Source organism: Sitophilus oryzae, unplaced genomic scaffold, assembly GCF_002938485.1.
Source record: "Sitophilus oryzae breed Bouriz unplaced genomic scaffold, Soryzae_2.0 scaffold_1745_pilon_pilon, whole genome shotgun sequence".
In the NCBI taxonomy this organism is placed as follows: Eukaryota; Metazoa; Arthropoda; class Insecta; order Coleoptera; family Curculionidae; genus Sitophilus; species Sitophilus oryzae.
The window spans coordinates 1461253-1477881 of record NW_022146441.1 but is presented as its reverse complement, the minus strand read 5'-3'; the positions used below and the strand labels follow the sequence as shown (position 1 = coordinate 1477881).

Here is a 16629-nt window from a genome sequence, read left to right as displayed (position 1 = left end):
TTTCAAGCGAATATGTCAAAAGTTGACATATGATATGTCATTCTATTCAGAGTGCCATTTTCTATCGAATAAAGTAAAAATATGCCGAAGGTACCATTTAAAAATCAAAAGTTGTAGTCATTTCCGGTGAAACAGGAAGTGACCAAAAACAATTGAATACGTCAATCAATCCTAATTTATGTCATATACTAACATACCAAATCTCGTTTTTTATCTAAAAAAAAATTAAAAAGTTATAGGGGTGAGTCACGTTTGAGACACACCCGGTATACTCTCCATATACAACGTACATATAAAATGACAGCAATTTTCATTTCAAAGCCATCTCTGACGTCGTTTCTTTCTATCGTGTAGTTATTTTTATTTGAGAGAACTCTTTTTTGTAATTAATTCTTAGAGAATTTCTGCTTTATTTATTAAGTATACTGGGTACTAAGAAATACCAGCATTATGTTTAAGTTTATATGAAATTTATTGAAATATAATGAAATATATGGGTGTATTATGCACGTAATATTGCACGCCATTATGCCAAACTATTTTAACAATAGAGGAGTGTTTTAGATGTTATATGAGGGTACACGCACTTAAGTTAATTATAGAGGTATATTTGGAAATAATACAAATTTCTAAACAACAAACTATATTTATTATCAATAAAGTCAAAAAACATTTTCGTATTATCTTAACAAAACCGGTATAAACATCTTTATTTTATACTCTAACAATATCTGGATAACTCAATAAAAAAGTACACCTAGGTATATTATAACTATATATATAAAGAAAAAATCAGTACTTATAATTTTTTTATAAACATCTTTTTATTACACTGAGGCCAAATAGATAAAAGAAAAACATTTTCCTAAAGGTACGTCCATAGTGCACCGTACTGTGAACAAAAGAACAAAAAAAGTTGTAATTTTCAAAATATATAGATGTACAGGGCGGCTCAAATTTTACGCTTTTAAAGGGAGACACCATTTTCTGTAGGAGATAGACGAAAAGTAATATCGGTGTCTGGAGCTCAATTTTTATCAAAAACATGATGGTGAAAACTGCACATCAATATCTGTTATGTGCATTTTTAACAAATTGCTGTAACTTTTTTGCTATGGAAAATTTCGTATTTCTATGAAAACACTTCCAAAGCCTCTTTTTACGTAGAATTTAATGGTTTAAGTATAATTTTTTAAAATTAATAATTTAAGAGTTATCAACAGAAAAATTGATTTTTTATTTGGGACACCCTCTATATTTTTAATAAACTGAAAAGAATTCAAAATTACCTTTCCAAAAATATAGCACACTTGATATTTTGTTATAATCCCCTTCGAAATACAGAATTTTTAAAAGTTCGCCACTTTTAACTAGTAGGCTTTGGACCCCTTATTGATGTTAATGGAACTCGAAAACATATTTTCCAGCAAGACGACGCTGCGCCTCTGAAGTTATCAGCAAATTTTTGCAGCCAATTTCAAGAATAATTGAATAGTTAACCAAGATCCCAGCCGTTGGCCGTCGAGGCCGCCTGACTTAGTACCCATGGATCTAATCTTATGGATATATTTGCTGAAGAATAAAGGATCCTTATTCTTCCGTATAATCCTTGTATAATCTAGACAAGAATTAGAAATACTTAGCAGTTATGAGAGGGTATCTTTCACCCCCACTGAGTTAATCAATTCCGCGTGAAATGTTCAAAAACTGCCCCGTCTGTCCATAACAGAAGACGGTTGATATGTCGAACACCTGTAGCAAAATCTCATATCTTGGTTTGCTATTTATTTTTATTGTTATTAGATATAGTCTAAATGTGTTGATGTTGCTTAAATATATTTTAAATTGTTATAAAATTCTGCATCTCTCATAGCAAATATTATTTTCCTTTTAATTGATGCTGACAGCTAGAAGAACTCTATATCTCGAAGAAGAATCGAGTAAAATATCAAGTATTCTACATTTTTTGAAAGGTAATTTTAAATTATTTTCAACGAATTAAAACTATACAGGGTATCTCATATAAAAAATCGAATTTTCTGTTGATAATTTTTAAATTATTAATGTTGGCGGGAAGCCGGTGTACTATGGACGCACCCTAAATACATTTTTACATAAATTTTTCTTTTTTTTTTTGGTTCTTTAACGTTAACCACTTAATTATGCGTATTTTTTTAAACTACACACTTTTAAATCTATAAAAATAAATTCAAGCAAATAAAAAAAATTCTGATATACCCAATAGAGTATGTATTACCAAAGTGATCAGAATTTTTGGTTTGTTAGGATTTTTTTCTCAAAAAAAAACGAGGGCTCAGTAGAATTTCTTTGTGAAAAATCCTTGGAAAAGAACTTGAATCTGAGCACAGCAATTATTTCCTTTGCAAATATACAGAGTATTACTAAATTTATTCATTAAGTACATTAATATTTACAAACATTTTTTCTGTACTATATTTTTTGTCTTCCTCAAACACATTTTTTTTTTCAGTCTTAAATAAAAAACGGGATTGAATCCATAGATTTGTTGCTGACGGATTTTTTTCGATAAAAAACTTGGGCCAAGTAATATAAAATGAAATTTGTGAGCACTGATAGCTGGATACTCATATTCTGAATATTTTGGCCCAATCAAGACAATATTTCCAACAACCAAGTAATTTAAATCAACTATACAAGACATTTTCACTTTGATAATGGTATAAAAATACTCGAAACATCGAAAAAATAATTAATACTGCCATTTTGTTATAAATATATTTTTTTTATTTGAGTTTTTTATTGATTGTTGAAAATATGCTGTAATTTTTTTTTAATTTTATTACTGAGTCACATATAGAACACGATATATTTTAGCTTCTAAAATACTTATAAAAACGATTATATCTATAAAAAATAGGAATAAATAAAATAAAATTGTGAGCTGATTAGGAAATAAATATTTATACAGGGTGTGAAAGAAATAGTGTGATAAACCTTAATCAACTCAAGGCTTAGCCCGAACCTCTCGTGTTAAGCCACACTCAAATTCTAAACACACATGCTTTGATTAAGGCTTGCAGAGCTTCAGCATTTCCCATAAAATAGCGAGCAATTTGATATAAAACCATATAAATTATATATCACTGTAATCACATAACTTGAATCTATTTCCGTATGGTATCGGAATTTTAAATAATGTCTTTATTTTCGAGAAAAATTAGTCCAAACCTAAGGAATATTTTGTTGTTTGACCATCAAAATCTTAGAAATAAAGCAGTTGTCTAAAAATGTGCTACGATACAGACATAGTATAATCCTTTATCTTTAATTTCCTTCTTTATTTGTGTAAAAATACCTAGCCAGTTTTGCATTAAACGTTAAATGCCGAACTTAACTTATTTTGCAACTTTTTCGGACTTTTCGTGAAATTGACTCTTAACTGCTTCGAACTAAAGAAAGAGTATTTTTCTTAGGTAAAAAAGTCTTCTTTAAAAAAGTTTTCTTACGTAAAAAAGAAAAAAAACCGTTTACCAATGTTCTTAAACACAAACGAAATATATATCCTTCCTAGGAAGCTACTTTTGGTATATTTCCATATAAAAAAAAATGCGTAGAATCACCCACTAAAGTTTAGCACACTATTTCTTTACACCCTGTATAGTTTATGTTCAAAGATCAAAAGGCAAATTGGAGATGCGAGCTTTTACTTCACGAACAAAAGGAAAATAATTGTTTTTATGGCATAATAAAATGGGATTCATAAAATTAGAATAAAATCAAAGAAAACTTTAATTTTATGTCAAAAATAAAACCTTTTTGTTGGAAACTATTGTAATAAAAGTTGAAATGATAAAACTGCACTAAAAAATTAGATATTAATGATATTATTTGCTTTTTAAAACTTTTAAAGCTTTCTTACTGATCGAATCTGTATTATAACATTGATCTTTCGATCTTTGAGCACAATAATTAGGGTCTCCGTACAGGTTTTTGCAAACTGACATCAGAATTGGGATATGTCACATCGTAACTATTAAAATATTCAACAAAGTTAAGTTGTTTTTAAGGTAATATTTCACGTATGGAAACCCTAAGCACGATATTACTCACAAAGACATTAAAAGACATCACAGATTGAATTTATAAATAAAATTAACCACAAAAACGATTCCTCTAACTACTGGGAAGTCCCAGTAGTTGCCTGAACGCTCTTCTGAAGTCCAAATTAAAAATCGTATAGATGATAGGATTTAACACCGAGTTTACGTACCCCAGCCATGTTATGAAGTTGATGAACCTTCTGGAAGGGCAGCACGAAGGGCAGAAAGGTACTATAACGTACATGAGGAAAAACGGTAGCCAACAGACTACAAAAACACCCATTATGATACCGAGTGTCCTGGCTGCCCTTCGTTCTTTCGATAGGCTGATTCTCTGTCTCTCTTCGATGAACTGGTAGATGCCAGTTGTCTTTTTTGGCACTTCAATGACAACTACTTTGGAACCGGGACTTTTTGAATTGTTGCGTACAAGCGTCATGGCGGCGCATTGGTTGTTGGCTGATCTGCCAAGAGTTGAATGATCTTTGGAGGATGACTCGCCATTTTTTTGGGAATTTGAGGAGTTTTCTGTAAAACAAAAAAGGGAGTTTTTAATAGTTACTTAAAAAAACAGAAAGAATATATGATATTATATTATTTCTGGGTTAGTTATATTATTAGTTATAGGCTTTGTGCATTCTCTGACGGTGCTGCCACCATCAAAATCAGCACTAGCAAAAAACTAAAATATTTAAATATTATGACAAAACCACGATTTCAATATTATTTTATTGGAGCGCTGCGGTAGGAATTTGTTGAAATCAACTGAAATGCATCAAGCCTATAGAACGCAGCTCTATGTGTGCGCGACAGGCAGTAGTACAGGTTAAAAACTGCGTAAACTGACCTCTGCACAGTAAGCTTCTACTAAAGAACTGAGCGTCTGTAGATCCTTCTTGTTACTTACCTATATCAGTGACTGAATCTTCGTGTGTCAGTATAGGTTTCAGCTGCACCTTGTCCTCCATAGTTTCTTTGCTTTTCTTCTTCTTTTTCTCGTTGATTTTCGAATTGTTTCTGTCGCTGCGCGGATCGTTGTGATTGGTTTCGCTGCTCACGCTGTCCCTGTCCACATCCTCTTTGGCCTTGTTCTGGTTCCTGGAGATGGCGTTGATTTTGGAAGCTTGCGCCCTTTCGCGCAATCTTCTCCTAGTCGCTACGAAGATTTGAAAGTAAACGATGGTCATGATGGCTAGAGGGATGTAGAATGATCCAGAAGAAGAGTAGATGACATAACCCTGGAATAAAAGAGAGGAATTTAATTAGGAAAGGTCCAATATTTCTATCTATGTTCTATTTACCTCGTAGACTAGTAGTCTAATAGGCGATATTGATTTTGGTATAGGTCTTAATGCAAACCTAAAGAATGTATTAGAACGTATTTCAGGAAAATATTTTAACTTTTTTAATTAACCCTGTATATTTTTTTTTATTAGATGGACATTATCAAATGAACATTTTTTGTATGCAGATACACGCAGTATTATTTCATATGGCGCTTTCAACGGTAAAATACTAGAGAAAAATCATTGGGTGGCTTTGATAAAAATTTACTATGGAAAATGCCATATGAGATATAAAACCGCGATTATCTGCGAAACCGTTAACAATTTTTAAATACTCTAAATACAAAAAATGTTATTTTTTAATTCTCCATCTAATAAAAAAATAATATACAAGGTGTTCCATTTAAAAAAAAAAGAAAAATTATTTTATATTTTAGAAAGTTTGGCGTAGAATTTTGAACATCCTGTATGATTTAAGATTACGATATTCATAGCAAAGTAAGTATAGACCATCTAGAGTAAATACCTTATTTTGTGTTGATTTTAGAATAGTTCCTGTATTTGTAATAATTTTTTTAAGAAAGCCTGATTTTTTTTATTTATTTATTAATATTTTTAAAACCACCAAAACATATTTAACAATATTAGGATTATGTAAAGTCATCTGAAAGGAAGCCAAAAATGTAATAATATACAGGGTGTTCCATTTAAAAAAACCATCCCGATCCACTCACACTTTTTTGAGCCACCCTGTAGAATTTAAAATATTTTCCTGAAATACATCCTAGTACATACTTTAGGTTTGCACTCAAACAAAATATCTAACTTTTTTATTCCAGGAGCTACAGATGCCCCTGTATGTTTTTGATGGGATAATATTCCTTCCTCACCTGTCTAGAAGATAGTTTACACTCTTTCTTCTCCAAAAACACTTCTGTGTCAGGCCAGTCGTTCCACCCAACCAACGGAGGTGAAGATATCAATAAAGACAACAGCCAAACACCAGCAATCATAATCAACACTCTCTTAAGTGTCCTTTTCTGAGCATAGTTTATTGGATCTGTTATAGCCCAGAACCTGTCCAGAGCTATCGCGCACAAGTTCAGGATGCTCGCGGTGCAACACAGCACGTCCGAGGTCAACCACATCTTGCACAAATGGATCCCGAACACCCATTGTCCCACAACGGAGTACACGACGTTTATGGGAAGTACCAGAATTGCCACTGTCAAGTCCGCGACGGCTAGGGAGACGATGAAGAAGTTCTGAACGATCCTGAGCGGTTTGTAGGTGAAGACGCTGAGTATGACGAAGATGTTGCCTATGATGGTGAGCAGGATGATGAATCCGAGGGTTGTGATGGTGATGAGTGCCTCCCATTGGGGGATGTCGGTGATGCCGAAGATGGTGGTGTAGTTGCCGAAGTGCTGGGGCTCGCAGAACGCTGCGTGGATGTCGTCGTCAGAAACCATGGTTTCATTGTGAACGATGAAGATTGGAGTGTGCTGTTGAGTCTGGAACAATAGAAAAGTAACGATGAAAAAAAAATTAAAGTAATTTTTAGTGAAACTTTTTGACGCGCGATAGAAGTAAAAATACAAGGTCGTGACACACGACGATCCTGCCGCGATTTAACCTTGACCATGTCTTAACGCACGTGCTAGCGAGAAAATAATAACAAAAACCTTTGATTTAAAGCTAAGAAAAGCATTATAAGAAACATGATACTGTTACATGGGTACCAATATCCTCTGCCCAAGTAGCATTTTCACGACTTGCGACCACATGTTTACTAAACACAACGTTGGATTAGTTACAAAAAATAGTTAGCTCCCTACCTTGGGTATTAAAATAAATTTAAACGTTTTTATAACGTTGTGCGGACGTTGGACTAGTACTACAGCAAAGTAGAAGCTTCTGCGAAGTCGAATAAACGTTGTCTTGTAACATTTTTTGCTTAAGTGATCTTTAGGTGATTCGGACAACGTAGTTACAACGTTGGACAATACAGAGTTTTCCGACGTCAGTTTCAGGACCTATTCCAACGTTATGCAAACGTCGTCTGTTTTACTAATTCCAACGTTGTTTAGATTTCCTTATTCTTACGTTGGTAGGACGTCGAGTCACTACCGTTTTGCAACTGTATTGAACCATAACCTTGAATCTTAAATTTTCACTTCATTGTTCTGTTCAGTCAGACAGTTCAGTGCTGTTTTTGTTTTTATAAAAAAAATTTTAATTAAAATAGGACATAAGAAAGGTACATATAAAACTAAATTTTAATATACATCGACATATATTACCGATGTTTATCCACTCCCTCGTTTATTTAGATTATAGAGGGCGGCACAAGCTAGACTCTAGGATGACTAAATTAGGCAATCTTGCGACTAGTATACTACCTGTTAAGGCCGAACTGCGACTTTATTAGTCCAGTATGCGACTACTCGAACTACTCTATCTTAATCTCCAAAACAACAAAGTGAAAGCCGCCATGTTGTTAAATAAGAAAATATTTCGTTCCTAAAATAGCAATTCCTGCTTTTTGAATACATTAACTTGAAATATTTGGCACTAAAAAACACGCGGAAACAATTTTTTCGACTGCGAATAAATTATTCTCATTTTACTAAAAAAAAATTCAAGAAAATTTTTAAAACTTCTTTAATTTTAAGGCCCCTTAGTATTTTTCAAAGTAGAAACAATACATTTATCAATAAAGTTGTTTGCGTTAAACTTTTTTGCCTTGGGTAACGAGTTACAGAGTCGGTTAAAGTGTTTTAATAATTATGATCTTCAAACATCCTCCACACTTAAATACTTTTGTTTTGTTTTCCTTCACTGCCATCTGACATATGTCTCTAACTAAATCATAAAAATAATATTTTTACTATAATTATCGTAATTATTCCAATTTAGGATAAAACGCGACTTAGACGCCATATTAGTTTTGTATTTCTGTGAATTAGGATTTTAAACAACGTTGCAGTTTGTACTAAATTAGGCTTCTAGCCAACGTCGCGTCGGTATCCAACGTCGTTTCGACCCAAAAATTATTCTCCAAACTAGTGCAGACTAGGGTTGGCACGAGGTTGTGCCGACGTTGCGCCACGACGTTTGGTCGCGTGACACAACGTTGTCCCGACGTCCAAATGCTGCTTGGGTGGTTTTGCATATTTTCATCGATAGGTTTGTAGCTTCCAGTGGCGGCTCGTGGTCATTATTGTAGGGAGGTCAATATCTAAAAATATTGCGTCGATTTTTTTTAAGACGCGCCCTCGGACGCGCCCAAATTTAATTGGTCTCTTACAAGGTACTTGTAAGTTTAGTTAACGGAGTATAAATCTAAAAATAAATATAAATTCTGTTAAAATGAAACTAACTCTTACATTTTTAAACAGGTTATGAATAGGTTGTTTTATAATTTGAGTTTTTGTAAACACAAACTGCCCAAAGGGCGAAATTTTTCCAGCGGTATGACTGAAATGCTTTTATGAATGACGCGGTCAATGGCCAATATAAACTCTATCTATCGCACCTTAACTGTTTTTTTTTCGTAATTAATTAGGATGATACACCATAGGCGTAGTCAAAACAATTTTCAAAAAATATAAATATTGCTTCAAACAGCTAGGTTAAGAAAAATATGTGCCACGGCACTGTTTGGTGACATCGTCACAATTTGCTCTCGGGTGTTATTTGTCCTTGGATTCTTTAGTCATTGGAGGAAACAATTTTTCACTTTTTTTTTTAAATCAATATTAATACAAAAAAAAACAGGAAAAAATTTCAGCACAACATAACTTTTCGATAACAAAATTAATCGAGTATAAACTCGCAAATCTAATTTAGCACGGAACCAATCCCACTGGAAATTACTATATAATAAAACAAATCCGATTTACAGTCATAGCCTTGCGGAAAGCGAATTATTTTACACGACAAAACAACGAAAATCGCTCCGAACAAACAAACAAGTGCGCTCCAGCTAGCTAGCTAGAGAGCGGCAAACTTCTAAGTTTTCCACTTAGATTCAATTAGAATTTGGCGAATTAGCGAATTTCGTTTTTGCCGCCGAGCCCGAATACACATCGCAGGATTTAGATGTCGCATCTGTGTGGCATTAGAGCATGTCGCTCTAACTTTTAATTGCAACGCGGGCATACTTCGCCAACACTAACATAGAGCGACTCTATAAACTGGGAGATGACGGATTTTCTTCTGTTTTGTTCGCGTCTTTTCATATTAGGGATGGGCGAATTTTTTCATAATATCGATATTAAAATTATCGATATCGATATTGCTGGTATCGATATGAAAATATCGATATCTGGATTATTATTAATGCCAATATCGGTATTCATATGTCAATATCAAAATTATCGATATTGATGTTAAAATGATCAATATCGATATCAAAATATTTACAAAAATATCGATATATGCGATATTGATATCGATAGTAATAATACCTATATTAATATATAGGATTTAGATTCGCATCTGTGTGGCATTAGAGCATGTCACTCTAACTTTTAATTGCAACGCGGGCATACTTCGCCAACACTAACATAGAGCGACTCTATAAACAGGGAGATGACGGATTTTCTTCTGTTTTGTTTGCGTCCTTTCATATTAGGGATGGGCGAAATTCTTCATAATATTGATATTAAAATTATTGATATAGATATTGCTGGTATCGATATGAAAATGTCAATATCAAGATTATTATTAATGCCAATATCGGTATTCATATGTCAATGTCGATATCAATATTATCGATATTGATGTTAAAATTATCGATATCGATATCAAAATATTTACAAAAATATCGATATATGCGATATTGATATCGATATTATTATTATCGATATCGATAGTAATAATACCTATATTAATATATAGGATTTAGATTCGCATCTGTGTGGCATTAGAGCATGTCGCTCTAACATTTAATTGCAAGGCGGGCATACTTCGTATAACTCTAACATAGAGCGAGACTATAAACAGGGGATGACGGATTTTCTTCTGTTTTGTTCGCGTCTTTTCATGTTAGGGATGGGCAAAATTTTTATAGTATCAATATTAAAGTTGTCGATATCGATATTAACATTATCGATATCGATATTATTATTATTATTATTATTAATGTCGATATCGGTATTCATATATGTCCCTATCGATATCAAAATTATCGATATCGATATCAAAACATTCATGAAAATATCGATATCGATATTAAAATGTTTATGAAAATATCGATATCGGTATCAAAATATTTATGAAAAGATCGGTATCGATATTATTATTAACGATATCGATATTATTATTAATGTCGATATCGGTATTCATATGTCCATATCGATATCGGTATTCATATGTCCATATCGATATCAAAATTATAGATATCAAAATTATCGATATCAAAATTATCGATATCATAATCAAAATATTTATGAAAATATCGATATCGATATTATTATTATCGATATCGATACTAATAATACCTATATTGGTCTATAAAAATCAATAATCGTAATTTTTTATTTTTGCACAGAACTCTCGATAAATGTATCGATATCAAAATAATATGCAGATATCGATATCCAATTAGAAGCTCTAAGGAGAACGGTAGTTTATATCAAAATTAAATTTTGAAAGCATTTTATAAAAATATATAGAATTATGCAGGGTGTCCCCAAAAAAAGTTACACACCAAAGTTGTGTTTTTTCTATTGGAACACTTTATATTATATTAATTGATTTTCGGTAACAGCTACCTAAATTTTAGTTGAACTTGTATAGCCTGATATGTAATTACAGTAACCATTGTATCTTCAATCAAATTGAAATTTCACCCGAAAAGTTATACAGGGTGAGACAAAATTAATATGGAACATTAGTCACTTTTAAAAGCAAGTTTCCCCTTTATTTTAAATGGAACACCACACCATGAATATCGGAATAATGTACTGGGTGTTCCATTTAGAATAAAAGAGTATAACATGCTTTCACAGGTGACCAATGTTCAATATTAATTTTGTCTTACCCTGTATAACTTTTTGGATCAAGTTTTAATTTGATTTAAAGTACAATAGTTAATTTAACTACATATTAGGCTATACCGGGTAAATTCCGATTTAGATAGCTTTTATTGTAATTTAAAATTTGTTCTTTATTTCTAGAAAATGTTAAATATGTCAAAAACGTTACATTTTAGTCATATACTTCTCTTATAAAACTCACTTTTATTTTTCTCCCAGAATCCGAAAATCAATTAATATATAGGGTGTTCCATTACAAAAAACACAACTTTCATCTATAACTTGTTTTGGGGATACCCTGTAGAATTATATATATTTTTAAAAAGTGCTCTCAATTAACCTACGTATGCTCACAAAATTTCATTTCAATACAAACTGTCGTTCTCCTTGGAGCCTCCGCGGCGTATAAGAGGCGCCACCCTGTATATTTTCTTTTGAAGATATTTTTTCTATTTTGAAAAATTTAACACTTGTGTTTTTTTATTCACTGTAATACACTACACTTACACAGTTTGATCGAGTCTGAGAAATTGCCAAGAATGTAATACTTGTCTGAATATATTTACATTCATTTCATTCATCTCCTAACACTACGAAAACTATTTATCTGTGGTACTCATCTGAAATTTGTCTGTCTTTTCGAAGAAAAAACATTCGAATTCAATCTTGATTCGAAGAATTCGTAATTTTTGAAAAAGCGTTTATTTTAAAATGGAAACATCAATCCAGAGCCAAAAAGGCAAGCAAATCTTTTAATAAACGACTTTTGGCCATGTCGACAAAGATTTTTCCAACAAGACGGACGACATATTGTCACAATATATCCTTCTGGGGATTTAAAACTGCTAGAAAAATATCTCTGTAAGACGTAGGGGATATTTAACAAGATTTTACACATTTTAAGGTTGAAATTTCTTACAAAACGAAGGAGTATTCTTCGAAATGCGAGAGTGACTGGCAATATCATTTATATATTTTAACTTAGATCTATTTTAGTGTGTGGCTAATAGTATTTTAGTATACATTTACCGAATGTTTCCTTCTTTAGATAAAGTGCCATTCTAAGATTTGAATATGATTAAGTTTCTTCCATATGTACTCCAAGTTATCTTAATTCTTCTGTTGATTTTTGGTTGCTGAGAACCTGAGATACAGTACATCTGCTGGATCTGTGTATATGAAAGGAATGCGGACAAAAAACATTTAAATAAACAGTCGCCCACTCATTTTATTGGCTACTTGCAAATTTGTTGAATTTTTATTGATGGGATGCGTCGTCTATTTTTTTACGAAAAACATCGAGAGAATATCGTTTCCCCTCTCACGGATACCCCGTAGCTACAGAACGGACAGACGTACTGTATGTATTAGTTGTCCCAAATATACAGAGTGGTCCGAACTGTATTCCGGAAACTTCGCCAGCATATTCTACAGATAAAAATAAGCAAAAAAGTTCGTATAAATGTACGTCCAAAAATGCGTAGTTTCGGAAATACAGGGTGTAGAAGTTTCATTTTTATTTCGATTTTTTCCAAATAATTTTTGAAGTAAGGTCAATATTTTAATGAAAGTTGGTGCCTGGGAGTTTTTTGACATGAGAAATTTGATTTTGATGTTAATATGATTCCTATTTGTAGGGGGCGCCACCTATATGTGTTCTAAATGTTTTGAAGATTAATAACTTTTCATCCGTACCTGTATAAAACTACTGGGTGAAAAGATATACATTTTCGCGATTTCTACTTAAAAAACATCTTGGTAAAAATCGCTACGAGCAACTGTTCTCAAGATATTTAGAATGGAAATAGTCAATACAGGTCATTATTCACAAAAAGATAAACATGTCGAGTATATAGATAGTTATTTGACTGAAATTTTGGGAACTTTTTATTTTTTTAAATTAATCATAAATTTTTCTTCGAAAAAATGATGGTAAAACAATTTCTGTTGGAGTTTTGGCACAAAAACATTTCAAATTTATGATTCCAGTCTAATAATTACCGTATGATCGAATAAAAACGGCGTCAGCGAGGCTCTGAAATGAAGATCGCTGTCATTTTTAGTGATTCATCGGTCGCTACCATGTGAACTAATCTGTTCAAGGTCACATAAAACTTAATTCCAGTGCCGTGGTGTTTCAAGTCATATAATAATCAATATATAATCTGTTGTAATTTGTTGTTTTAACTGTCAAAGTCTTGTCAAAACATAATATATTTGGTTATAAATATAAACTGGAATGCCCCATTGGTCGCACTGCAAGCACACCAATGGACTGACGCACAAAAACGAATCAATCAAAGAAACGCGATATAGTATCGTCTTTTTCAATCACGCTAACATTTTAGAATAAGTAGGAGGAGCGCAGGCAGATGATTAGACCGGGCTTTTAAAAACCTACGTCTGCGGTAAAAATTTACGTTTTTAATGTAAAAATGATAGCGCGCGTGTCGATTCTAACTTCGTCGAGCGATGAATCACTCCCAAACATTCGTGGCGTTTACTATAGATAGTTATTTGACTGAAAATTTGGGAACTTTTTATTTTTTTAAATTAATCATAAATTTTTCTTCGAAAAAATGATGGTAAAACAGTTTCTGTTGGACTTTTGGCACAAAAACATTTAAAATCTATGATTTCAGTCTAATAACTACCGTATGATCGAATAAAAACGGCGTCAGCTAGGCTCTGAAATGAAGATCGCTGTCATTTTTGGTGATTCATCGGTCGCTACCATGTGAACTAATCTGTTCAAGGTCACATAAAACTTAATTCCAGTGCCGTGGTGTTTCAAGTCATATAATAATCAATATATAATCTGTTGTAATTTGTTGTTTTAACTGTCAAAGTCTTGTCAAAACATAATATATTTGGTAATAAATATAAACTGGAATGCCCCATTGGTCGCACTGCAAGCACACCAATGGACTGACGCACAAAAACGAATCAATCAAAGAAACGCGATATAGTATCGTCTTTGTCAATCACGCTAACATTTTAGAGTAAGTAGGAGGAGCGCAGGCAGATGATTAGACTGGGCCTTTAAAAACCTACGTCTGCGGTAAAAATTTACGTTTTTAATGTAAAAATCATAGCGCGCGTGTCGATTCTAACTTCGTCAAGCGATGAATCACTCCCAAACATTCGTGGCGTTTACTATAGATAGTTATTTGACTGAAAATTTGGGAACTTTTTATTTTTTTAAATTAATCATAAATTTTTCTTCGAAAAAATGATGGTAAAACAGTTTCTGTTGGACTTTTGGTACAAAAACAATTCAAATCTATGATTTCAGTCTAATAACTACCGTATGATCGAATAAAAACGGCGTCAGCGAGGCTCTGAAATGAAGATCGCTGTCATTTTGTATGTAAATGTCTATGGGAAATGTCATCGATTGTCATTTCATAGCCATCGCCGACGCCATTTTTATTCGATCATACGGTATTTAGTCAACACATTTAATTTATTTCAATGATGACAGGTATTGATAATTTCGATTCCAAATATCACGAGAACCATTACTCGTAGCGATTTTTACCAAGAGACCTTTTTTACGTTTAAGAAAAAACTTACGCAAATGTATATTTTTTACTCAGTAGTTTTACAAAGGTACGGACAAAAAGTTATTACTCTTTGAACCAATTAAAAAATATGTAGGTGGCGCCCTCTACAAGTAGGAGTCATATTGACATCAAAATCAAATTTCTCATGTTAAAAAACTCTCAGACAGCAATTTTCATCCAACTATTGACGTTACTTTATAAATTATTTGAAAAAAATCGAAATAAAAATGAAACTTCTACACCCTGTATCTCCGAAACTAAGCCTTTTAGGACATACATTTATACGAACTTTTTTACTTATTTTTATCTGTAGAATATTATAAGTTTCCGGAATACAGTTCGAACCACCCTGTATATATATTTTCTACTATTTACAGTATTGTGTTACTTATTAGAATGCGTTTTTAATTCTGTTTAGTAGTTTTATTGCTGGTTGTATTTACTTCGTTAATTTGTGCTTGTAAGATATTCGATCTCTAATAATACATTATTACCACAGACTAATAAGTTAGTCTGTGTTATTACTTAGTTTTACATAAAAAATCATTACCTTAACGTTATAAAAAAAGCGAAGTAGGCGTTAAAAATGAAAACTAAAAAAAAAACGAGCGAACTAATTTGAAAAATAAATTTTCCAAGATTTTGTTAAAATTTATTGGCGGAATCATTATGAAAATCTCTCTAGAAAATTATGAATAATCACTCTGTTCATCATTCTGTCTAGCGCTCTTTATTATAGACGATACATTTTATTTTTCTCCTCTTTGAAATATCCCCAGCTTTCGTCTAATAGATTTCCTTTTATAACAATATCCATCAGAGAGAAACATTTTTCAATTTCGAGTAATGGGAAATGGGGAAAATATACATAAGCCCGACGATTTGTTCCGGAAATAAATATATTTGTTATTTTGGTTGTTGTGTAGGTGGGCTTGGAAAATTCATTTTGTTTATTGAAAATTTGTTCTTGTTTGAAATATTTACATAAATAATTAAATTAATTTTTATATATATATATTGAAACTTTCGCCAATATATACAAAGAAGACAAAGCAAGAGTAATCTATACTAATATATAAAATCCTTAAGTGACTCACTGATTAATCACGATCATGCTCAAACCACTCAACGTAAGAAGCTCAATTTTGGCATACAGGTTGATTCTTGGATGTAGAAGTTCTATAAGAAGGGATTTTCCGAAATTCCAGTTCCAAGGGGGCGAAACCACCCCTCAAATGTTACAATATTTTTTATTTAAAAAACGGTCAAGTTTCCGAAAAAATGCTTAAACACGTATATTTTATTTTGTTTTTTTACATAATGTTAAGATTTTTTAAAAATGTATACAGGATGTTTCCAAAAATCTGGTCAATGATTAATCACGATTCTGCTTAAAGCGCTTGACGTAAAAAGCTGATTTTTGGAAAACGGATTGACTTTAGGGTGTAGAGGTTCGATAAGAAGGGATTTTTCGAAACTCGAATTCTAACGGGGTGAAACCACCCCTCAAATATTAGAATATGTTTATTTAAAAACCGGTGAGTTTTTCGGAAATATTCTTGACGCTTGGACACGCATAATTTATTTTGTTTCTTTTACATATTTTGAAATTTTTTAAAAAAATCATACACAGTGTTCCAAAAAGCTTCTT

The 16629-nt window shown here is 32.3% G+C and overlaps 1 protein-coding gene across 1 annotated transcript in view; it reads right to left on the bottom strand.

The window, feature by feature from the left end:
• Positions 1-1856: 1856 nt before the first annotated feature.
• The window catches only part of LOC115881967 (octopamine receptor), an 83617-nt gene continuing 68844 nt past the window's right edge, over positions 1857-16629 (bottom strand). Inside the window, exons 3-5 of the mRNA XM_030899725.1 lie at positions 6259-6882; positions 4990-5320; positions 1857-4610 (exon numbers count right to left, since the gene is read on the bottom strand). Coding sequence (XP_030755585.1) covers positions 4156-4610; positions 4990-5320; positions 6259-6840 — 1368 coding nt within the window. The 5' untranslated portion in view covers positions 6841-6882 and the 3' untranslated portion in view covers positions 1857-4155. The remainder of the gene's footprint in view (positions 4611-4989; positions 5321-6258; positions 6883-16629) is intronic.